Raw genomic sequence first — 26,668 nt, 5'->3', positions numbered from 1 at the left:
AGTTAAATCAAGACCAGGTAAACTATTTAAATAGACCAATGACCCCTAAGGAAATAAAAACGGTCATTAAAAGTCTCCCAACCAAAAAAAAAAAAAAAAAAAAAAAAAAAAAGCCCAGGACCAGATGATTTCAGTGCAGAATTCTACCAGAAGTTTAAGGAAGAGCTAATACCAATACTCTTCTAATTGTTCCACACAACAGAAACAGAAGGAATATTACCAAATTCCTTTTATGAGACTACATCACCCTGATACCCAAACCACACAAAGATGCAACAAAGAACGAGAATTACAGACTAATCTTCCTCATGAACATTGATGCAAAAATACTCAATAAAACATTGGCTAACCGCATCCAGGAACACATCAAAAAATTATCCACCATGACCAAGTAGACTTCATCCCAGGGATGTAGGGATGGCTCAACATATGAAAATCAGTCAGTGTAATACATCATATAAACAAACTGAAAGAATAAAAACTACATGATCACCTCATTGGATGCTGAAAAAGCCTTTGACAAAATCCAACACTCCTTCATGATAAAGGTTCTAGAGAGATCAGGAATATAAAGAACATACCTACATAATAAAGGCAATTTATAGCAAGCCAACAGCCATCATCAAGTGAAATGGAGAGAAACTCAAAGCGATTCCACCAAAAATCAGGAACAAGACAAGGCTGTCCACTCTCCCCATACTTATTCAACATAGTACTTGAAGGTCTAGCTAGAGCAATAACACAACAAAAGGAGATCAGAGGATACAAATTGAAAAGGAAGAAGTCAAACTTTCACTATTAACAAACAATATGATAGTATACATTAATGACCCCCAAAAATTCTACCCAGGAACTCCTACAGCTAGTAAACACCTTCAGTAAAGTGGCAGGATACAAGATTAACTAAAAAAAAAAAGTATCCCTCCTATATACAAATGATAAATGTGTTGAGAAAGAAATCAGAGAAATGTCACCCTTTACAATAGCCACAAATACCTTGGGGTAACTCTAAATAAACAAGTGAAAGTCCTGTATAATAAAAACTTTAAGTCTCTGAAGAAAGAAATTGAAGAAGATATCAATGGAAAGATCTCCCATGCTCATGGATAGACAGGATTAACATAGTAAAAATGGCAATCTTATCAAAAGCAATCTACTGATTCAATGCAATACCCATCAAAATCCCAACACAATTCTTCACAGACTTGGAAAGAACAATACTTAACTTTATATGGAAAAACAAAAACCTAGGATAGCTAAAAGAATCCTGTATAATAAAGCAACCTCTGGAGGCATCATGATCTCTGACCTCAAACTCTACTATAGAGCTATAGTAATAAAAAATAGCTTGGTACTAGCATAAAAACCGACACATGGACCAATGGAATCAAACTGAAGAACCTGACATTAATCCACACATCTATGAACATATGATTTTCAACAAATAAGCCAAAACTGTACCATGGAAAAAAGAAAGCATCTTCAACAAATGGTGCTGGCATAACTGGATATCAACATGCAGAAGATTTCAAATAGATCCGTATCTGTGGCCATGCACAAAACTCAAGTCCAAGTGGATCACAGACCTCAACATAAATCCAGTTACACTGAACTCGATAGAAGAGAAAGTAGGAAGTAGCCTTGAACGAATTGGCATAGGAAACCACTTCCTAAATATAACACCAGTAGCACAGACACTGAGAGCAACAATTAATAAATGGGACCTCCTGAAACTGAGAAGCTTTTGTAGAGCAAAGGACACCATCAATAAGACAAAACGGCAGTCTACACAATGGGAAAAGATCTTCGCCAACCCCACATCTGACAGAGGGCTGATCTCTAAAATATATAAAGAACTCAAAAAGCTAGACTTCAAAATACTGAACAATCCAATTAAAAAATGGGCTACAGAGCTTAACAGAGAATTCTCAACAGAAGCTCAAATGGCTGAAAGACATTTAAAGAATTGCTCAACAGCCTTAGTCATCAGGGAAATGAAATCAAAAACAACTTTGAGATACCATCTTACACCTGTCAGAATGGCTAAGATCAAAAACACCGAAGACAACTTATGTTGTAGAGGATGTGGAGCAAGGGGAACTCTCCTCCACTGTTGGTGGAAATGAAAACTTGTATAGCCATTCTGGAAATCAGTATAACAGTTTCTCAGAAAACTGGGAATAAGTCTTTCTCAAGACCAAGCTATTCCACTCTTGGGCATATACCCAAGGAATGCTCAATCTTACCACAAGGACACATGCTCTACTATGTTCACATCAGCATTATTTGTAATATCAAGAATCTGGAAACAACCTAGATGCACCACAACTGAAGAATGGATAAAGAAAATGTGGCACATATACACAATGGAATACTACTCAGCAGTAAAAAAAAATGATATCAAGAAATTTGCAAGTGGATGGAACTAGAAAATATCCTGAGTGAGGTAACCCAGACTCAGAAGGACAATCATAGTATGGACTCACTCATAAGTGGATACCAGATGTAAAGGAAGGGATAGCCAGACTGCAATCCACAGCCCCAGAGAGGATAGTTAACAGAGAAAGACCCTAGGAGGGACACATGGATGACCCAGAGAAGGAGAAGTGGATGAGATCTACATGAGTGGACTGGGTGTGTGTGGGGGGTGGTGGCAGAGGGCAAGGAGTGGGGAATGAGAACATAGGGAAATGGGAGGGTCGAGTTGGAACAGACACAGAGTGGGAGGGCCGGGAAGGAGATACCATGATCGATGAGGAATCATGGGAAAGGAAGAGGCAGGGTGCTGGGGAGGCTGTCAAGAACCCACAAGAATGACACCACCTTGGACTGCTGGCAGTGGTCCAGAGGGTGTCTGGACTGGTCTACTCTGGTGACCGGTCTAGCAAATACCCTATCATCATAGAGCCTTTGTCCAGTGACTGATGGAGGCAGATACAGAAATCCACTGCCAGACACTAGGCTGAGCTCTGGGAATCCAGTCCATGAGAGAGAGAGACAGGAGGGATTCTCCAGGCGAGGCACATTGAGATCATGACGGGAAGAAGTGCAGAGATGACCGGCTACACTATTGTGGGCTCATGAACTGTAGACTAGTGGCTGTGAAGCCCCCAGGGGACTGGAGTAGTGGCACAGCCATATCTGAATGGAATGGCAGAAGTCATGAAGCCAGCACAGCTGCTTGACACAGATCCAGCACAGCTGAGCCCCATGATGGCTGCCATGCCACCTTTGGTTGTCATCTCCACCTGCTGCATACTTGGGAGACGTTTATATTTGTACAACTTGAGGATATTGGGTGGATGGAAAATTCCTTATGAATCATTTATGCCTTCTCCAAGGAATGCTGCTTCTAAGCTTACCCAGGAAAGCTCTGAATATACTATCCCTGCCCCCAACACGCTTTTAGGGGAGATATCCTTATCTATTTGAAGATCTTCCTTATGCCTTGGAGGTTGTGACACATAAAGAAGCCAGAGGTCTCTATGAGGCTATGAGACCTTCTTGAAACATCTGTCCCTGTACTTACACAGGAACAAGATATTCAATAATATTAATAGTCTTCAATAATACAGCCTTGGTGCAGGGGGAAGGGGCTTGGACCTGCCTAGGCTCAGTGTGCTGGGCTTTGCTGACTCCCCATGGGAGACCTTGATTTGGGGGATGTGGGGATGTGGGGTGGCTTGGGAGGGAGGGCTGGGAGATGGGAGGAGGGAGGAGGTGGGATCTGTGGGTTGTATGTAGAGTGAATAGAAAATTTCTTAATAAAAATGTATAATTGGCATTTATGAAAAAATAAATAAATAAAATAAAATAAACACAGACTTAAGACCAGCAGTCATTTGGTCTTATATGATACATATATGATATATAAAAGAGATACAGGCATTACAAATAATTTTTGTGAATTAAAAACCACTTAATATGTTCAATACCCACTGCTACACATTAAATATATTTCACCTGAGAATTTTTAAAGCTACAGACATGTTTGCTCATGTAACATAAATGTAGATGGAAGTACAGATTGCCTCTGCTGATTTTTGTCTATTGTGACCAGGTGCTTACCTTTAAACCCCATTTACCTTTAAAGCAGAACTACACTTTAATTCCAGTCTGTAATTTGTATAGAAGGAAAAGAAATAAAACTGAAATCGAAGACACACACACACATACACACACACACACACACACACACACACACACACACAAACAAACATATGGAACATCTTAAAATAGCAAAACCAGAGTCTCACATATGCAAAACATTGGAACAGGAGGATCCATGTAATGAAACGTCTGAATTAAATCACTTATAAACTTCTTAGAGAAGAACTCTGTCAAGACATCAAAAATAGTTGTAAGACCTGTAAGTCTTTGTCTGCATTTTAAAGAAGAGGGCAGAAAATAGGAAACGTATCAAGAAAAGAGACAATATGTGCTTTTAAAGATAATATAATTTTAATTATTTTACACTTATTTATTTATGGAGAGAGAGAGAGAGAGAGAGAGAGAGAGAGAGAGAGAGAGAGAGAGAGAGAGCGCATGTGTGTGTGTGTATATGTGTGTGTGTCTGTGTGTGTTAGATGATAACTTGATGGAGCCAATTCTCTCCTGTTTTGTGGGTCCCAAGGACTGAACTCAGATCATCTTGGGCATCAAGAACCTTGCTTGTTGAACCATCCTCCCTAGCCCATAGGATATAATTTTAGAAATGGTCCCTGTGTGTCACACATTGTATCATGTCCCATAAACTTTTGAGTCCATTTTTTTTTCATGGTCTCAAACCTTTCAGGGGCTGCTAATGACAGAGTCAAGTCAGGATATAGTAAGAGTCAATGAAATTTTTATAATGAAAATTTACAAGGGAGGGAGTGGTTGATAATGTGAACCATGATGTTCACACACAGTAAACTATCACTTATGTACTAGGTGGATCTCAGGCAGGGGAGAAGTGACTGGGAGAATGAATGAGGAGAAAAGGAGGAGGACAAATTGCCCATAGTAGTGATAGATGAAGCAACATTGTGAGCATCACCTGGAACTTGTTAAAAGTATAAAATCTCAGGGACCAGTCAACCCCCTAGATCCGAACATGTATTTTCTCAAGAATGCGGAGTGGTTTCTTTACTCACTACTATGAAATAGGTATTGAGTTGAAAGGTACCCACCACCATCGACTTCATCTGTCAAATGCTAAAAGATCTTACAACCCCAAACAATGTGTCTTAAATAGGATTTTACTGAAAAAACAGTTCATGCCTGTTTCCAGCACATGGGAGGTACATGCAAGAGGGCCTGGATTTGAAGTTCATTCATGCTGCTTCAAGAATTCAAGGGCCAACCTTCATGCAGCTATGAGAGAAGCTACCTTCAAAAATTGCTGGATCTATAATTTGAAAATGCCATGAATCTTCCAATGTTTTTGCTCTCTCAAAAAAATTAAAGGAGCAACCTCACAACTGAGACAGCCTTGAAGCCATACTTGTCCTGAGGAATGATTAAAGTGTTTTCTTTCAGATACCAAAATCTCTAGACACTTAAGCTCTTACTACACAAAGAACCTGTGCAAGCCTTCCATATACTGTACATGAGTCTGACATCAGTTATAATACCTAATGCATCAGACATGCAATCAAGCCATTCTAAACAAGGCAGTATACATACAAAATACATTGCTCACCTCAAGGTTTCTGTCTGTAGTTAATAGAGTTCACAGATGCCAAACCAAGGAATATTAAAGACTAACTTTGCATTTACCTCAAACAAAAATGTATGTGCACGCACGTGCGTGCGCGAGCACACACACACATACACACACACACACACACACACACACACACACACACAGAGGTGGGGGGATACCTTGATATTGTTTCTTTTCACCTAAGAATTTATATTTCGTGTTGCCTCCAGAAGAGCTAGTAAAGAAGTTATTAGCATTAAATTCTATGTTTGTATAGCATGTAATCATTTAACACTGTGCTGTTTGAGCAGTGAAATTACAATATAATGATTCTTGCTCATGTATTCATTCTGTTCTAGAAATTAGGAAAGCAATCAGAACCAGGTGATATGACACAGTCGGGCATTTCTCACTACATTGGAAGCTTGTACTCTTATCCCTGAAAACAGAAAAAATAAGAGCACACTTCTCCAAGTCATGTGACTGAAGACAGACATGGTCCATGGTGGTGTTTCTAGAAGTTTAATGTCCCATTGATACAAGGTTGGAGTAATCTCTCCAATGAACCCGTAAACCCACTTTCCATGATTTACCATAAAAGCATCCATATAACACTCCAGAGAGGCCTTATCATTTAGTATTTACATATGTGACAACCTGTCATCATCTATAAGTCTTCTTCCTTTAGTAAGAATCATAGCTTCGGGGTAGTCACATAGTTATAAAGATGAGGGACGCCTGTGATAATGAAAAGATATTTATATGTAACCAGGCTACACTGCCTTCAGATTCCATCTTTGCCAACTCTGAGAAACAATGATGGGGCCCTCAGGGTCTGCAGCTATAAGAATACCAGTGTCCCCTCTGCAAATGTGCAGGCAGAAATAGGAGAGTGTCGTGTATGCATACAAAACACAGTGCCAAGCAGGCAGAAGATATTGGAATAAACACTGCTTTCATCCCTCATCAAGTAAATTCAATAAGGCAAAGAACAACAAAACTCTCATACCAAAGCCTATGAATTAGGTAAAATGTGTTTTTCTTGCCTCTTGACTTCTTCTCAGGTAGCAAATAAATTCATATTCTCATTCCAACTTCCAGTTCCAAGTACAGAAAACTGAATATGTCCCTTCCTACAAAATGTTTTTTAACAGAAGAGTTGATACAATTGTTTCCTCTCACAACTACGTAGACTCAATTCTACTGAGTTCAAACATTTTCAGTTCCTTTGATATTCCCCTTTGATGATAATCAATCTGCTTTAAAATAACAAAAAGAAAAAGTTTCATCTGGAAGCATCTATTAGTTCTTAAGTTTTTATTTGAAGTCCCAAAAGTGTCACCATGCATTGTCTATGTTCATTAAGTGAGACTGCGCATTTGTGATCACTATCCCGGTAAACATATTTGGTAATTAGTCACAATGTGGATTCCATGTTCCCAAGCAAAGCAGGAGCCCCACACTCTTTCATCTTCTAACTTTCTTCCAGCACATGACTCAGGTTTCACCAATGAGATGCAGTCTCAAGAAAACGGAATTCCAGACTCAGAACAACAGGCGGCAGCTGTGGCCTCTGAGTGACAGAGGAACAGGCCCTGCATGGTAAAATTTGCTGAGCTTGAGGGCAGACAGGGTCATCAAGTATTATTCCTGACTATGAAGAGTAGTGCTCACCAAACACAAAGCTCATGAGGAAATGTTTGATATCAAGATCAGTTTAGATCTTGGAACTCCCTTAGGACACTTCAAATATAAAATGACACTAAGCAAAAATATTGATTACTTATGACATATTTTGCCAAAACTGTATTCAAGTGGAGACCACAAACATATATGTGTACTTTCAAAAAATCGCTGAATAATCTTAGATATTAAAAAAAGAGATCAGAAATCAGCTTGTACAGTAAGCACTTATGATGTCTATTCTTGGTTGTCAACTTGACTACATCTAGAATTAAGTAAAACCCAAGAGGGAAAATCTGCAAGGGATTATTTCTTAATTAAATCATTTGAACTGGAAAGCCCACTTTTGATTCAGATCTTCTGAGGTGGGAAGATACACCTTTAATCTGGGGCACACCTGCTGTCAGCCTACATAAAGGTCATGGAAGAAGGGAACATGTTCTCTTTGCCTGCTTGCTCTGGCTGGTAATCCATTCCTTCACTGGCATTAGAGCCTACTTCTTTGGGATTTTGGTGTACAGTGAAGAGCAGCTGAGGCATCCAGCCTTGTGGACTGAACAACTACTGGATTTTTGGATTTTCCATTGATAGACAGCTGCTATTGGACCTACTGAACCACAGCCTAGAAGCCAGTATGAGCTCTTGTGTGTGTGTGTGTGTGTGTGTGTGTGTGTGTGTGTGTGTGTGTGTGTGTTGCAACAGTCTTATATTGGATTTCCTTTGGTAGACCTTGAATCCCAGATATGGGATTTTACATGATTTTCTATGTAGCGAAATGTCTTGCTGATGAGAGCATTTATGATGAGTAGGATGATTCAATCTATACAAACATACTCTCCCATCCTCACAACTGTTTATTGTGACTAAGAGCCCAGCATTTTATTCAGGAAGAGTACAAAATGCTCTTCACTTTATCAGCACTTAACTTTATCCCCAAATTAAGATGTCTTTAAAAAAATCATCCATCATGTTTACATTGAAGATACATTGGGTATAGTCTCATTTGTATGCATATTGACAATGAATTGATTTTTGGTTTCTATTTGCACATGTCACTTTTCATTATTTCTCTTTGAAACAGGATCTCATCTGGCCTAGGCTGGCCTTGAACTCCAAATGAAGGCAAGGATGACCTTCAACTTTTGACCCTACTGTCTCCACCCCCAGAGGACTGAGATTATAGGCACTCTCCAATATACCTAGTTTTTATGTGGTCTGTGTGATTGAACCAAGGACTTTGACAAGCACACTATTGACTGAGCTACATTTCTAGCCCTATATGTCAGATTTCTTGGGTTCTCCAAAACAGAAGTACTTTTGAACTGCTCATATTAATGCAGAGTGAGTTTATTTAACATAAATTCATACCCCTTGAACCGAGGAACTTAAAAACTATTAAAAGCCCAGAGAAGAGGACAATAAAATATAGTTTTAATACATTATAATGACGATCTTAATTGATAACCCAAAATTATCTAAAATATTTGCTTTAAGCATCAGTTTCTTGGAGTCAATGGTAAATGGATTAGGTAGTTAGAAAAAAAACCACAGGAGTGAAAATGATGATGATGGGACTTGGTAGAAGTGTATCTTGATTCTAGTGATGGCCACACATATCTGCACATGATAAATTTACAGAAACACAGGGCTACACCAAATTGCTAATGGAGTCTATCAATATCAACATACCATCTGTGAAGAGGTACTGTGGTTTTGGAAGGCATCACCATTGATAAGTGCTACGAGATATTTTTTTTTTTTAGATTCATCCTGACTACTGCATGTGAATTCATGAGGTTTTTCAATAAGAAGTTAGGAGTAAGACGTAGTCCTCATTTTCTATGTGTATATGCTTATTTGTGGGGAGGACTGAGCACAGAGACCTCAGTGTGGACATCCCTTGATGAAGCACACTGGTGGGGAGTGAATGAGCAGAAATTTAGTGAGAGTATAGACAAATAGCACACAAACTGACTAACAAATACTATTCATTAAATTGGTTGAACCTCTTGAGTCTCTTTCATCTAAAACATCTTTTGGAGGCACTGTGACCCCCTTTTTTTTTCTTAATATTCACAATGAAAATAGTTGACTTGTTTGTTTAATTCAAGCTTTTGCTGCTGTTGTAATTAGCTTTTGAAATAACTTCTGAAATGCAAGCCTTAATGGTTTAACAATGTATCACTTCAAGATATCAATAGTGATGATTACCAAGCCATTGTGAGTATTTTATGTATCTTAAGTATATTTGTATTTGATAATTGTTCCCATGGACAAACATATTAAAAGGTATCCCATGTCACATTCAGTAATGCGTAATATAATAGCAAATATAGGGACATATTTGATTAATAGATATAATGTTTGTATTTGGGAGACATTTAAGCAGACAATTATTAAATTTACCCTTGGAATTCTTTTGTAGCAATTTTTAGAGGGAAGGGAAAAAGTGAGTAGGAGCAACTCAGTAATTTTCTGGACCCTAAGAGCTCATCTTCCCCGCCAGTGGACACATAGATTATAATGAATGAAGCAATTCTTATTAATTTTTAGCTGGTTATGTCAGCATGGTTCATTTTAAAAATGTAGGCTATGATAGGTACAGCAGGGAAATTAATATAATGAATTGTTCTCTTCCAGGCATCATCTGTGTAAGATATGGAAACAAAAACTAACCTGAGCATGTGGGCAGCATTGAAGACGACATCAAACTCGGTGCTGTCCAGTTCAGCTGCTGTTTTGGCCATCTCGGCTGCTTCTGTGAGGCGAGATTCTTCCAGAAGAAACTGACCTGCAAAGTAAAGTAAGCGAGCTTCATTCAAAAAAAAGTGATAACTGCTTGCTATAATAAGTAAGTGTAGTGGAAACAGTGATCTGAAGCCAAGATTTAATGCCCTGCTCTTTATTTAGTCATATTTTATATGCCTTTCCCATAATTATAGGGTATCATAAAGATTCTAAATTTCTGTGTGCTCAAAGCATTTTTCTTAAAAAGAATCTTCCATAATCTATTCAAGTAGAAAAAAAAATGAACACACAAAGAAATATAATAAATGCAAGTCATGTTTATTTTAACTGTTAGTACTTTAAAATAATACCCATCCCTGATACATACATGCAAACAGGTGTATCCATTCTGAGATAATCGTTTTTTTTTTTTATAAAATTATTCAAAAGGCACAAAAAGATAGATTTGGCAATAACTCACTCTAAACTACACTTTGCAGTGGAAGTGGGATAAATACTAACAAGCTTGAATTTTTGAAACTATTTCAGATCAGTTTTGCAAGGATAAGATTGTTTCAGCTAGTACCATACAATTCTTTAAAACTGCATCTTAAGAATTACATAAAGAAACTTTCTACACTGGTAAAATAACATGTAAAAATGGGTTAAAATTTAAGTCTATGGATATATAGACAAAAGTGATTTCTTGAAAGATGGAGATTTCTCAACAGAGATACTAATTTAAGCATGATTTTATAGAGAGATTAAAGTTCAAATCAAATCAGCTGGTAGCACAGCTTTGTTGAAAGCATCCATACACCTGCAGGTTTAAGGGTTTATGTTCATCATTTGTTGTGGGAGTTTTCTCTTTGCTTGGAGATCAAAAATTTGAAATTAAGACCTAATTATAGAAATCATTAGAAAGTCAAGAACTATAAATAAAAAGCAGAACATTGTCTAAGAGGGGAAATGCTTGGGTAGCTGTTGGAAAAGCCTACAGTCAAGTGATTGATAATGACTACTGCCTTTAACCTAAAATGCCTGTCCTAAAATAAAAAACCAAGAGAGAACTAAGTTTTAAGAAATTATGATGATTAATAGCTATTGCTTGGTTGAAGCATGTTTAAAGTTCAATCATGAAAAATAAAACAAATTTTGTGTAATGATAATTCTAATTGCTTGCTGCGGTGGTTGGACACTTGTATTTCTCAGCACTTGTGAGGCTGAGACAGGAGAATCATCAACTTGAGGTTACATGGGAAGACCGTGTTTCAAAATCATTAAGGAGAAAGCTCTAAATTATACATAGAAAACATAGTACTCAAAAATTTCTTGTATATACTAGCCATATGAAAAGAAAGAAGAGAGGAGATTTAAAGAATATTCTTTGAAAAATACAAACCAAGAATTAAATAATCTGTAAAAAAAATGAGAAATTTTTTTCCTCATGTATGGCTTCATAAGGGAACCAGGCCAAATACCTTTCAGTTAGTTATGGGCATGAGAGTTTGCTTTGAACATTAAGAGAAAGTATTCATTGTTATCTATTCCAATATAGTGCTTAATTAAATAAATGCATAATCAGTATATTAATTATTTATGTCATATATAAACAAAGTGCAAGGTAGAGAATTGCTAAATTTTTTTTTCCAGGCAATCAACTCTGAAGTGTACTATGTATCGATGGTTAGGAAAACACAACAATTAATTGAACAATGAAGGTTATTATCTTATTATGGACAGGGAAAGGTGGAAATATATTAACCATGCTGAAAAAAGTAGAAAGGAAAGAAAGAGAATCAGAAGGGTTTATGGCCAGATCTAATAAATATAGTGAAATTCGGTTACACAAGTGCTCAGTTTATAAAGCATGCTGTAGACAAAGCCTCTCAAGCCTTTGGACATACAAATTGTTAATGTACAACAACCAAAAATCTAAACAGCATACTATTATATGAACTCCAATATACCTTTTTTATTGTTACATAATAATATTCACCTTCAAATTATTTTGTCATAAAATTTGTACTTTGTAAACTGTTTACAAAGTCTATAACTAAAATGCAAATCTTAGCCACATAAGTGATTATAGTTAAAATTCCCATTTGAACATTTTATGGTAGAATATATTTGTATTACTATTCAAAAATAGCATAACAACATATTTGCTATGTGTTTTTATAATTCTGACTCCACAGGCCACAAATACCAAAAGTCCACCATTAGTATTTGGATAATATAAAAATAAAAATTATTAAATGTGAATAACTGGGGTTTTCAACTTAATTTGAATACCTGAGACAAAATTGAACAAAATTAGTCCTAATACATGACACAAGGATCACTTCTTTAGGATACTGCCCAGAACCAATGTGAAATCAGTTAGTAAACATTTTAAACACATAGAACCACCACAAGAAGGACATAAAGTTAAAGCAGACTTCGGTCAAATAATTATCCAAACCATCTCAAATGACCCGTTATTCGGGGCATTCATAATAGTAAAATTCCTGGTATCACTTCTGGATCCTTCACCACCCATCGCTACCCACACTGTCAGCTATAACTATTACTTCTACTAACAAACCTCTGAACAGCTTCACCTGCCCATAAGGCAATCTACTGTCTCACATCAATCACTTATTTTTTCCCCCTGGAACATCCTACCTCTAACTTTTCTTGACCGCTAAGGCTATCCCACACCAGTCTCTAGGTCTGTCTTGCTTACTCACTGTACTTCCCATTCTTTCATTTTCATGTCCTAAATATGATTTTTCCTCATTGAAGCCTTCTTTGACAAGTTTCCAATAGTTGCCAGAATTTCTTATGGCTTATATTCACTATAATCTAATTTACCATCAAAACCAAAGCATTTCAAAGTGTATACAGGACTGATATTAATTATACTGGGACAAGGGCGAGCACCAGAATTGTCCCCATATGGCCGCTTCAGTTACAAGGGGAGAGGGTATCCCAACCCTCTCAACTTTAACACAACTGGGAAGTGAAGCATTTGCAAAACACCGCTCTGAATTGCTGCCACAGAAGTGATGGGAGCAGGAGGTGAAACAGAGCTGCTTTTCCCTGAACAAGTTCTCTGGCGTCCACCAGAGTGGCTGCCGGAGCTCAAACAGAGAGAAAACTCTATGACAGAACCAGCCTGCTGCAGAAGATCAAGAAAATGGGGAAGGCACTCATGTCAATAAATCGGTCTATCATGGTAAATTCTGTGAAGACTGGGAAGTTTACATGTCCACTGATTTCTAGTTTAGTGCTTATCAGAACTATCACCACCCTATCCCTAACAGCTTCCCATGTAGGTGTATGGGGCAGACTTTGGAATCTGCATTGCAAACAGGTCTTTAACTCATGCTGATGTTGCTAGGGCATGTCCACACTTTGAGAATCAGTGTGTTATGCTAAAGCAAAATATTTTCCATCATGCTATTGATTCCAACTATATGGGATTAGCTTGCAGTTAGCTTGAGCTAAGCTGAAAATAACCTACACCTGACAATAACCCCTCCATTATGGGGTATAAGGAGCAGGTCTTACATACAGGTACAGATAGAAAATTACGTATGTGTGGTATTGTATTCCCCCAAATATTGTGCATGCTAATAAACTTATCTGGGGTCAGAGACAGAGCAGCCACAATATTAAACATAAAGGATAGGCAGTGGTAGCACATGCCTTTAATCCTAGCATCCCAGAGGCAGAAATCTATGTGTTCAAGGATACAGACAGGCAGCATGGTGACTCATCACGCCTTTAATCCCAGAAAGTAAGCCTTTAATCCCAGGGAGAGGTGGTAGAAAGCAGAAAGGCATATAAGGCGTGAGGACCAGAAACTAGAAGCTTTTGGCCTGGTTAAGCATTTGGCTGGTTAAGCTTCCGGTTTTCCAACAGCAATTCAACTGAGACACATTCTGGATTCAGAGGCCTCCAGTCTGAGGAAACAAGATCAGCTGAGGATCCAGCAAGGTGAGGTAGCTGTGGCTTATTCTGGTTTTCTGATCTTCCAGTTCACTCCAATACCTGGCTCAGGTTTGATTTTATTAATAAGAACTTTTAAGATTCATGCTACACATATGTATGAATGGCATAGCCAATAAAAGTGTGTTTACTCTCAATGAGAACAAATGCAAGAATAGGTTCTAAGAAATCATTTCTTGTCTACATACAGTAGATAAGCACATGTTTTGCATCTGATAATTGAGTAGAACTGCAAATAAAACACACACACACACACACACACACACACACACACACACACACACACACCTCCCTTACCAAAAAAAAAATACATGTTATTCTCATGTGTGTATTCTTCCTACCACTTTTTTACTTTTTTGGTTTGTAAGTTGCCTTACCAAGGTTAATTATCCTCATTTTTACATCATTGTCTCAAATCAAAGGAAATGGGGAGGGGGGAGTAAATGAACAACGAACGAGAAATTACAAGGAAAAAGTCATTGTGTATGAGGGAAACAGAAGATGATTAAAAAGCCGTCACATTCTCTAGAGATCCTGAGACAAAGAGTGTAAGTTACCACACCGACTAACGTAATGAAAAAAAAGCAACCAATTGCCCAAGTCTCAAAGCTTCTAGCATAAGAATTGTACAGTTTCCTCTTTGAACATTTCTCTCACATGCTGAACCATTTAAGCTACTTGGTGGATTTTGACCAAATTTTTAATATGACAAGCTTATGAAGATCAATCCTTCATTAATTCCTGGATTTAAAAAGCTCCGCCTGTGAAGTAGAAATCGGTAAAAATGAAAGCGTCAGGATCAATGCTGCTTTGTATAACATTCACATACAGACTCCCTAAATTAATTGGAACTGGCACTTCTTGCTAAAACACCTTGAAAAATTCACTCTTCAGAGCAATTCAACTCTACTAGAGACACACAAAAACATGTATAAGGTGTCATAATGATATAATTCTTTTTAAGAAAAACAATAAAGCTTGTAAAGATTTTTTTTACTAAACTAAACCACAGCATTTACATTAAAATAGTTGTTCATTGGCGAAGGCATATGGTCCTTGGAACATATTCAGAATCATCTAATTCTTACGGACACCACCCTGTATCAAAGCAGGATCTCATTCTGAATTAGTGTCCTAACCTCTTAAGTGGTACCCATGTTTCTGCCCATGACTCCATGACTCTACCGAGGATTCTTCAAACAGCAGTCAGAGCAATATTGATTAAATGGAAGTTCAATTGCATCATTTCATAGCTGATCAAGGAATCATGGTTTACACATGCTGATATTATGAACTTTACCCTCTCTTGCCTTACTATTCATTTAACACACTAAGAGGATAATGTTTGCTGCTCCAGAATCTTTTCTATGTCATTTCCTCTACCAGAATCCTATTTCCTCCTGTATATCTTCTTGACTCACCTTCTCAGCTCCTGGAAGATGAGTATTTAAACAAATGCATGTTTAATGACAGGACCAAATGAACTAATGACAGGTCTTTACGGCTAATGCTTTGTCTTCCGTAATAGTTTTGACGGTATAGCTATGGTTAATGGACACAAGCTCTGGGCATATCACAATATCAATGGTGATGGATCTATGAATATTATATCTTGAACTTAGGCAATGGGATAGGGTGTCACTGGTTTGTGACCTTTGAATTTTCCCTAGAACCTAACAAAATAGTCCAAGCTTGATTATCACCTGAAAGATACCTTAGACCCAAAACGTTTAAACTATGCAATGTATTTCACATGTAGTTCTGTATTACAGAAAAAAAAAACATAGTCTGGAAACAGAAAGAAAATAAATCTGAAAACACAAAATTGTTTCTCCTGTAGGTTTGCTTACCCAAGATATCTACATTATGCCTACTGCACATAAGACAAGTCGCAATACTTGAAGAGGAGGGACTGTACAAAGGTAAATGAAATGTTTCCTCTTGAAACAATTTTCAACTACCAGAGGAGAGAGAAGAATGTGTAGACAGTTCAATATGCAAATAGGAAGGGATGGGTGCAAAGTAGTAAAGGCTAAATGCATCTTTGACAAAGAGCAAAGGGCAGAAACAATACTATTGACTGATTTCACCAAGAGAATATAATGATACCAGCAGCATCCAGACTGTGACAAAACAGGGCCATCATTCCAGTGACAGCCCTGTGCACCTCAGGATTTTTTTTTTTTTTAAGATTCAGATGATTGGGAAGCAGAGAGAACAGGTGGAAATATTCAGGTTCACTGATTTTGCTGACATCTAGTGGTAATAAGATGAGTGGGCAGAGGGAACTGAGGCAAGTAAGCATTCCACGGGGGGCATTTCCATTAGTGATGGAAAGAAATGCAGTTCTCCTGAGAGAGGGTTGATACTGACATAGTGGTCAGGATTCAGATTAGCTGTCCAAAGGAGAAGCAGCTGTACATGATGCTAACAGTGCATGTTAATTAGACCCATCGAAAATATGGAGACGTCTGTCTTTTCGAGCATTGCTGAATGTCTTTCTAAGCCACCAGTTAACCTTTCGTTTTAGGAATGCTGTCTCTCTTTAAAACCTTTACTAGCTGTTTGCTTTGTTTTTATGTTCTTGGCAGCCCGAGTTAACAAAACCTCTGTTTACAGACGTAATGTGACAAATGTGCCATGGTCACTGGCCAAGGGGACACGTGGGCCAGGTAACAAGGAAAAGACGCCCAGGAGAACAATCTGGACATCATACCATGAGGCTGAGAGGCCCTGGATTTGTCCCTAGGTGGACACAGGGCCAGGAATCCATCCTTAATTGGACATGTAACAAGGAAAGTGTCCAGTGCAAAAGAGATTAGAGAATCGGCCAGCCAGGGCCCTGGGCTCAACTGGAAAGGAGGTCAGGAAGGTGAAATACATTGCCAGATTAATGTCTCCCATGACTCTTTCCAAAAGGGTTATGGCATGTCCAAAAACTAGTCACGTAGTTATGACTGCCTGGTGGGAAGCGAGGATTAGAGTGACATAAGGAGACGAGAGGAGTTGAGAAGAATGAGAAACGACAGAGGAGCAAAAAGGGAAACCGAGAGTCCCATCACATGTTTAATTAATTAATAGATTCAACAGGGATTGCGTGGGACCAAAAAAGAACAATTAAATAGGAACAACACATACAGGCCCACGAAGAGCTTTTTCGACAATCTGCCATATTTTATCTTCAGAAGATGGAGAAAAGGCCATCACTGGGCAAAAGCTGAGCTTGTTCAATGAATACCAGAGGTGGGCAGCCTCATTTTGTTCAACAATAGTGCATATTACACCAGAGAGTTGGAGGGAAAGAATTAAGGAGGACAAAAGGGTCCAAAGGCACTTGGTATAGCCACTAAGAAAGTGACTATACAACTCCCTTTTCCAGAAAATTCTAGTTTTTATCCTTTAAGAATAAATATCCATTGTTAGGTCTTCTTGAACAGGTTACATACTACTCACTTTATGAAGGAATTAGAGAGTCCTCTTACCAGCCAGTAGTAGTTATCTTCAGTTAAAAACTAAAACAGAATCAAGCATAGTGACCCAAGCCTTTAATCCCACTCAGGAGGAGGATCTCTGAATTCGAGGCTAGTCTGTTCTACAGAGTGAGTTCTAAGACAGCCAGGGATACACAGAGAAACCCTGTCTTGATAAAACTACAACAAAAACCAACAACAAAAAACTAGAACAGAGTCCAGATAAGCTGGACCACACTTACGAAGATTACTCTTAAACTGCTGCTGAATCTCACACCCAAATCCTCCTCTGTTCACTGTCCCAAATCCTTTCTCCTAATACTTACCTTGCTTTTCTAGTTTCTTAAATCCCATACAAAGACAGATTCAAAGGGACATGTTAACATAGTGCTTAATTCTACCCCTTAGCAAAGCTTGACGTGATAAAGCCTTTAAATTATACAAAATCACAATAGATCACTCCAAGAAGGTGGAAATGGAAGTAAACATGTTTACAAGAAAACACAAAACCAACTGAAGTCCAGTCTAGACTTCCTCACTGGTTCATGTATTTGGATATGGTTGATCCTGGATGTGCGGTTGTGGACAGGGCTCGAAACTCCAGCTGAGATGCAAAATGACTTATGGTCAAAACTCTGGTTTTGAGCCTTTCCTAAAAAGGCTCAAAAAAGGATAATCTTACTGTGTTATTAGAATATGTGAGATGGAATATGTGAATTCCTCGGTGTTCTAGTTTGTTTTTTGATTGCTGTAATAAAGCACTGTGACCAAAAGCAACCTAGGGAGGGCAGGGTTTAGTTAGCACAGACTACCAAGGGAGGTCAGAGCAGGAACTGAAGCAGAGTTGGAACCTGGAGGCAGGAACTGAGGAAGCAGAGACCCAGGGGAGATGCTGCTGAATGGCTCATTTTTCCATGGCTTGCTCAGCCTGCTTTCTTACACACCCCAGGGCCACATTTCCAGGAGCAGTATCACCTACAGTGGGTAACACAGTATTTACATAAATATTTTTGGAGCAGTGTGTCCTGAGACATTCCTGTGTAGGATGTCATTTAATTCCTCAAAAGCCACATATACCATGGAGTTGGTTCTGTCTACTTAATATAATGAGGAACTGAAGTCACTAACCATTGTGGAAATTACTCCAGGGGACTTCACATTCATCATCGGTCAAGGAAATGCCCCACAAGCCTACCTAGAGATCATTCTGATAGGCATATTTTCTTAACTGAGGTTTCTTTTCTCAAACAACTCTACCTTGTGTCAGGCTGAGCAACACACTCAGAAAACAAAAATGTTTTGTGAATATTTATACAGTTACTGTATTTGATGAACTAAAAAAAAATACACACAATACTAATTAAGTACATGTCTGATGAATTCATCATGTAAACAGCATTTAAATGGGAATTCATGTAAGAGTCTGTATTCCTCACTTTTTACACAATAGTTTACATTTCATCTCTAATAAATACTTACAACTGGTTGCTGTAATTTTTCTGCTATCTGTTCTACATAATATCAGAAAAACGGAAAAAGTCGTTTGTATTTTTGCATATGATTACATTATATATTCCTTCACAAAAGGCGCACAGCTATTTTAGAAAATTTGAAAGCAATGTTATGAAAAAATCCATGCAGGGCACCTAACTCGAACCTGTCTGTTTTCTTCTTAACGTTCTGTCCTTTGTTGCTCTCCCTCTCTCTCTACCATGACACCCTCAAGATATGGAACCCTTCCTTGGGGTCCGTGATAACACAGCAAGGAGAGCTCCATGGTTTTCTCTTTGTTCACAATCTCTGCCTTCTGTGTGCATGGATCACCATCAGGCACCTTGTAATTCTAGACCCCGATATAAAAATCCCTATCCCTGTTGTAGAAGAAACAGAGTAAAACTTGGTGGGCTGGAACTGATGTCATCCTGAAATGTGATCCTATTAGTTTGTTCTCATGAGAGTTTCCCATATTGATGTAGGAGGCCATCGTACTTGGCACAGGTAACACTGTGATGCATCAATGGTATTAGCTGGCAGTGAAATTGGAGTAATTTCCCCAATGGCTGAAAGACTTCAACTCCTCATTCTATTAAGTGGATAAAACTAGCCCCATGGAGTGTCTGCTTTCTGAGGGATTAAATACTCCAAAATATTTACGTAATGATTCTATTTTGAATTCATATATAACAATCAAAATGTATTTGATTAATTCATCATGAAAACGATGTAATAAAGAATTCATTTAAAATATTTTTCTTGTTCCTTTCTTGATAAACATTTATGTTTTGAATGTAGGTATGTGTCTGCACACATACCTACATGTCTATTTGTGTGTATGTACACAGAAGGACAGGATAAACTCCTATTTTTCCTCGAGGGGGATGCACTTGTGTTTTGTTTGAATTGGAAACAGGGCTTCTTACTGGCCCAGAGCTCACCAAGCAAACCAGGCTGTGTGCCTTGTCCACCATCTCCCAGGGGGCTGCCTATCTCTGCCTCCACATCCCATGACTGCATGTATTAATTTTTTTTTAAATTAAATTTTATTTTAAATGTGGTTTCTGGGGATCAAACTTGGGTCCCCATGCTTTCAAGTTAAGCAATTTTCTGTCTGAGCCATCTCCTTAGCCCAATTTTTATGTCATCAAGTTTCTATGCTGAGTTCTTTCGGATTGCTGAATGTATTTGTTACTGCAATAATTCCCCCCCGCTCTCTTTTCATATACCACCTGGAATGGCTACTGAGAAAAAAAAAACTATTTAGATGTTGAATGGTTTCTTTTTTTCTCCATCTACTTTTTTAACAAAGAGGGAAGCCTGGAGCCCCATTGTTTTTATTATTGATGGGTGAAGCTACTCATTTCCGAGGTTTGAATTCTACAGTGATAAGCCTGAACTTCTTCCAGCCTCCAGCAATGTGTTTATCAAGCACTATGTTAAATATTGGCACACAGTTGTAGAAAAAGCACGAATTATAAAAAGACAATAACTGTATTACTTTTATTTTTAAGGAGAAATAGCTTAATTAAAAGGTGTCAGCCTGAGGGTTAGCAGTCTAGGAAAAATATGACCATTAGAATGCAGATAAAATTATAGAAACTTGGTACACAAGAGAGAATACTAAACAGAAAATACTTGAAACAGGAGACACCATGAACATTTGGGGGTAGTGAAGGACAGACCAGGGCAATAACTAACTATGGCTCCAGAGAACAGAACAAAGAGGATCCAAATTATGAGACACCAGTAATGAAATGAGCACCCCGTGAATATCTCCAAGTGTGGAGATTACAAGGGTACTAGGAAAATTCAGGGTCTGCTAACTAGGAGAAGGCTAGCCCTAGGCATCCTGAAGCTGGGCACCAGTTTTTCTGTTTTCCTGTTAAACTGAGAAGTTTAGGCTTTTAACAGTTATTATTACCTGGATTCTTAGTTGGTATCTTAGGATTTCTATTGTTGTGAAGAGACACCATGACCACAGCAACTTGTTTTTTTTTTTAAGTAAAAGTAATTTTTTTATTTATAATATTTTTATATTTTTACACACCAACCACAGATTTCCCCCCTCTCATCCCTCCTTCTGCTCCCCCTGACCACTGACCCATTCCCATCCCCTCCTCCAAAAGGGTAAGGCCTCCTATGGGGAATCAGCAAAGCCTGGTAGTCTTTGAGACAGGACCAAGCCCCTCCCCACTACATCAAGGATGGCAAGGCTTCTGACCATAGGTAATGTGCTCCAGAAAGCCAGCTCATCAACCAGGAATAGAACCTGATTCCACTGCCAGACCCAGCTACACAACCGTCTCCCACACACAGAGGGCCTAGTCCAGTCCCATGCAGTTTCCACAGCTATTGGTCTAAAGTTCATGAGTTCCTACAAGCTTGGTTCAGTTGTCTCTATAGATTTCCCAACCATAATCTTGACCACCCTTGCTCATATAATCATTCTTCATCTCTTTGACTGGATTCCAGGAGCTTGGCCTTGTGCTTGGTTGGACCACAGCAACTCTTATACAGAAAACATTTAACTGAGGTGGCAGCTTATGGTTTCAGAGGTGGAGTCCATTATCACCATGGGGAGCATGATGGGGTGCAAGCAGATGTGGTAATGGCTACATCTTGGTTTGCAAGCAACAGGAAGTTGACTGGGATGCTGGACGATATCCTGAGCATAGGAAACCTCAAAGCCTGCCCCCACAGTGGCACACTTCCTCTAACAAGGCCATACCCACTCCAACAAAGTCACACCTTCTAATGGTGCCACTCCCTAAGAGATTCTGGGGCCATTTACATTCAAACTACCATAGTTGACTGCAGTGTCAATGTTAGAATCCTGAGAACATCCACGTGTGTGTGTGTGTGTGTGTGTGTGTGTGTGTGTGTGTGTGTGTGTAAATGCTTTAACCTCTTCCTAGTGTTTTCTGGTCCTTAATCTATCATGAGCATCATCATCCCCTCCCCCAACAATGATGTAGGAATACACCACAGAGACATTGATGTATGAGAATGTTAGCAACTAGGGCCGGGGTGGTGGTGGTGGCGGCAGCGCACGCCTTTAATCCCAGCACTTGGGAGGTAGAGCCAGGCAGATCTCTGAGAGTTTGAGGCCAGCCTGGGCCACAGAGTGAGTTCCAGGAAAGGAGCAAAGCTACACAGAGAAACCCTGTCTCAAAAAAACAAAAAAACAAAAAAACAAAAAAAGAAAAGAAAAAGAAAAAGAAAATGATAGCAACTAGTCAAACAACTTCCTTGCCCACAGATTTGCAGTGTAATTACTGGATGAACAAAGCTTCGAGTGTCTAACTGTTTGAACTATGATTCATGCATCCATTAACTTCATTATTGTGTATGTACATGTGTATGATTTGTGTGTGATTACAGACGTGTGCTTCCCACGTCACATGTGTGGAGGCCAGAGAACATCCTTTGTGAAGCAGGACTCTCCTTCCATCTTTGAGATCTGGGAGTCAAACTCAGGTCACCAAGCGTGTGGAGGAAGCGCTTTTCCCAATGAGCCACCGCATCAGCTCCCTTTTAAGTTTTCGATCCAAAATTATAGACCATGAATTCCCTTAATCTAGTCTAGTAGCTATTCTTGGTATTTTTTTTCTTTTGAGAACATATCTTAAGGTAGGGTAGGTTTTCTTTTCTGTTTATAAGTAATTTAAAAATTATCTGGGCAGTGGTGATACATGTCTTTCATGCCAGCACTTGGGAGGCAGAGAGGCAGGTGGATCTCTGGGTTTGAGGCCAGCCTGGTCTACAGACTGAGTTCCAGGACAGCCAGAGCCACACAGAGAATCCCTGTTTCAAAAATCAAAAAAAAAAAAATATTGAGCGTAGGTATAGGTATTTAATAGAGGTAAAAATGAGAAATTACTCATATAACTAAAAGCAGAGATGTAGGTCTCTGTGTGTGTTGCTTCCAGATGTGAAGCTCTCAGCCACTGCTCTAGTGCCATGCCTCTTTGCTGCCAACAGGATGGCTGTGGACTAACCCTCTGAAACTGTAAGCAACCCCCCCAATTCAATTCTTTCTTTATGAAAGTGGCCTTGGTCACAATGTCTATTCACAGCAATAGAACAGTAACTAAAATATATACCTAGTAGGTACGTTTGAATATATACTAACATATTTTAGTCACATCACATTTGCTTCTATGTATCCAAAGAAAATATTTATATTTTATCTTACTACATGGCCTTTATAAAAGAGTATCTTTTTTAATTGGGAGAAGGAATGCCTATCTTGACTTAGTTTTCTGGAAGCCGCTTCCAATTGGAGACAAACAGATCCATGGAGAATCCCTTGATCCATAATGGACATCATCCTGAGACTGGTGGAGCACACCTTACCAAGATTATATATACTGGCATCACAGGCATGGAAATATTAATTTTGACAACAATGCATGAATAAAATGCTATACTATAGTTGATACATTGAAATAGTTTGAAACTTATTTTCTTCATGTTTATTGGAACTAAAACATTGAGCTAATATTAAAAAAAACAGTATTTTGTACACTATTAAACTGATAAAGAAAATTTGAATTCTGGAAAAAAATTCTAGGAGTCAACATCAGTTTTCTAGATTTTCAGCCCAGGACTGAGACTATGTCTCTTTTTGTCCTCCAGAGACTGTAGACTAACAAAGGTCAAAATATAATTATTTCTTTAAAACAATTTCATAAACTTTCAGATGAAGCTTTAGTACAACTGTAGTGCAAAAAAAAAAAATCTTCACTACAACTCTTTCCTACACACATAAAACCAGGGGGTCTAAACTAGGAGGAACCGATGGCATATTTAGACATCTTCTAATCACCACTTCAACCGATATAAATTCCTACAATTCTATCTGCCCAATCACAACTGAATGATATTTTCCAAATCACTCGTATCATTAACAAGCAAACTAAAAGCGCGTAATTGCTCAAAAGAGTGGATTTCTCATAAAACAACATTCACTCACTGGCATTTTCACTGGCATTTGAATCGCATCTTAAAAAGGCTCAGAACACATACATTTCATTTAAATATTTATTTTCAAGTCGAGGGAGTGTTTTTATTCATTCAATCTGTGGGTATAAACACCCTAAGGGGGAATGAATATATATATATATATATATATATATATATATATATATATATATATATATATTTCAGCAAGTTGGCAAGGAACTGATATGAAAAACATAGTATGAATTTTCTTAGATAAAAATAATGAAAATTCAAGCAGAACGTCCTTTTAGTAAACTGTGTGTTCCAGATTCAGTTCTAGCATGGGACATCACTGTGAATTTGACAATACACCAGGTATTGTTGGCATAGAAAATAGGAAACAGAATTCTCCCCACTCTTAATATAGAATCATCTAAAGGAGGGATAGTTTAACTTTATTTGCTTTCCCAATAACTCCCAATCCCAAACCATCAACATCCCTTGCCCAATACACAGCAGTCACTCTCTAAAGACTTTTCTAAAGACATCTCTGCCCTGTCTTCTCAGTTTCGTCTATCCCAACACTCGTAAAAGTACACTCTTTTTTAGAATTTAGTTTGCAAAGCCTCAGTGGGCCTCCATCTGTGGCCTCCACCTCCACTTCTCCATCTGGTTTACCCAGCTCCAGTCACAGGAGCTCTAATTTGCTGCTCTAAATAGACACTTGCTCTTGCTTTGGACCCTTGAACTTGACAATTGTCCTACTGACAGCTAGCTCTTCAAATACTTGGCATGTTCTCAGGGATGGGCACACATCATAAACTCACAGATGTAAGACACAGCTACTCCTTTTGACAAATCTTCCACCTTCTACCTAATCACCTTCTGAAGATGACTTCATGATGTTCCTGTCTTCACAGAATTTTCTGAATAGGGAAGAATGTCTTGTACCAACTAGATACACCTTATAACAATAAAATAAAACCTTCTTTAAGAATTTTAAGCTAAGTCATAATATTCATAAATTCTGTACAAAAGATCTACTGATAAAAACGTCTATTTGTCAATCGGTCAATGCTATAAAAGGAAATAGAACATATGTCAGAAAGGGAAAACAATGAGTAGTTGAGAGATGCAGACGTTGCTCAGCTACATTAAATTTAGTTGAATCATCACCATTTTTTCTAGACTTCACACTATTTGTTTGCAAAACAGTGGATTGATATAGAGTTAAATTGAAAACAAATTTTCAGTTCTAAAAGTCAAAAATTAACGTTGTCTCACATTCTGGGTTACAGGCTTCTCTGCATTTTACTGCTCCTTTTGAGTCTTTGCCACTTCCATGTGAAGGCAGTAAAAATATTGAGTGTTATAAATTTTTTAAAATGAGTAATACTGTCTTTCATAAATTGATGTTGAATCATGTAGTCTTCCTTCTAAGAGATGGGAAATATAGTTCTAATTTTTTGCATATCCCTCAAGTTAAAAACACTCCAATAGGATTAAGAAAAAATTTAAATTTTACACAAACATTTAAAGATATGAGCTATCACTATTTTTCAAGTAACATTAAAAAAAATTTGTTGCACTTTCCAGTGAACTAAATCCAAAACAAGATTCTCATGGGAGAAATAACATCTATATAACCACCACTGGAACCACAAAACCCAGGAGTATAATGTGCCACAAAACACTAATTTTTAAAAAGAAATATGAAAAGGCAGGCTATTGAAATAACCAGGTGCCAACTCTTAATACAACAGTTTATTTTTTTTCTTTAAGAATTCCCTAGGCAACTGAAATCTGAAGTTAGTTTCCGTTTTTTTTTTTTTTTTTCCTTTGATAGTATTAGTGATTGAACATCAAGCCTCGTCTGAGTTAGGCAAGTGCTGTACCACTGAGCCCTACCTGTTGCTGGAGGGCTTCTCTCCAGGTTCCACCAAGCCCTGCAGTCCCATAATCCACATATAAAATAATCACTCAGACACTTATATTACTTATAAACTGTATGGCCATGGCAGGCTTCTTGCTAACTGTTCTTATATCTTAAATTAACCCATTTCTATAAATCTATACCTTGCCACGTGGCTGGTGGCTTACCGGTGTCTTTACATGCTGCTTGTCCTGGAGGTGGCTGCAGTGTCTCTCCTCCTTCTTCCTGTTTCCCCAATTCTCCTCTCTCTTTGTCCTGCCTATACTTCCTGCCTGGTCACTGGCCATCAGTGTTTTATTAATATAGAGTGATATCCACAGCACCTACCACTGGTTGTAATAGTGATTTTTAATAATGATCACTCAAATATAACAATAGTGGGGTGTAACAAAATTCACTGTGAATATTCCTCTTCACTACATAATGATATTGGACATTAGCTCAGAAGATACACAAAGCAGAACCAGTTTGAAACCAAAGCAATATAGGCAAAAAGGTAAGAAATGGAACATCTATTTCCTAAAACACCCTGGACAAAAAATAGCCCTCTCACACTCTAGCAAAACAATCATGGAGATAATTTGATGTTTGGTAGGAGAACTCAAAATAGCAGGTATGAGAAAAAAAAACCTAACTTCAAATACTTCATATAGGAAAACTTGTGAAAATAAAAACAAGTTCTGCAGACAAGTTGAGCTACTCAACTATTATCTTAACATGGTGGAAAAAGAG

At 38.1% G+C, this 26,668-nt stretch overlaps 1 protein-coding gene across 2 annotated transcripts in view; it reads right to left on the bottom strand.

Annotated features, from left to right (window-relative positions):
• The window catches only part of Tmtc2 (transmembrane O-mannosyltransferase targeting cadherins 2), a 419,027-nt gene that overhangs the window by 73,793 nt on the left and 318,566 nt on the right, over positions 1-26,668 (bottom strand). For both annotated transcript variants that reach the window (XM_028883517.2, XM_037196785.1), the window contains exon 10: positions 10,046-10,160. In XM_028883517.2, the coding sequence (XP_028739350.1) occupies positions 10,046-10,160 (115 nt within the window). The remainder of the gene's footprint in view (positions 1-10,045; positions 10,161-26,668) is intronic.

This window comes from Peromyscus leucopus, chromosome 18, assembly GCF_004664715.2.
Source record: "Peromyscus leucopus breed LL Stock chromosome 18, UCI_PerLeu_2.1, whole genome shotgun sequence".
NCBI classification, from domain to species: Eukaryota; Metazoa; Chordata; class Mammalia; order Rodentia; family Cricetidae; genus Peromyscus; species Peromyscus leucopus.
Note: the sequence above shows the minus strand (reverse complement) of the source record. Positions and strands in the feature narration are given on the sequence as shown.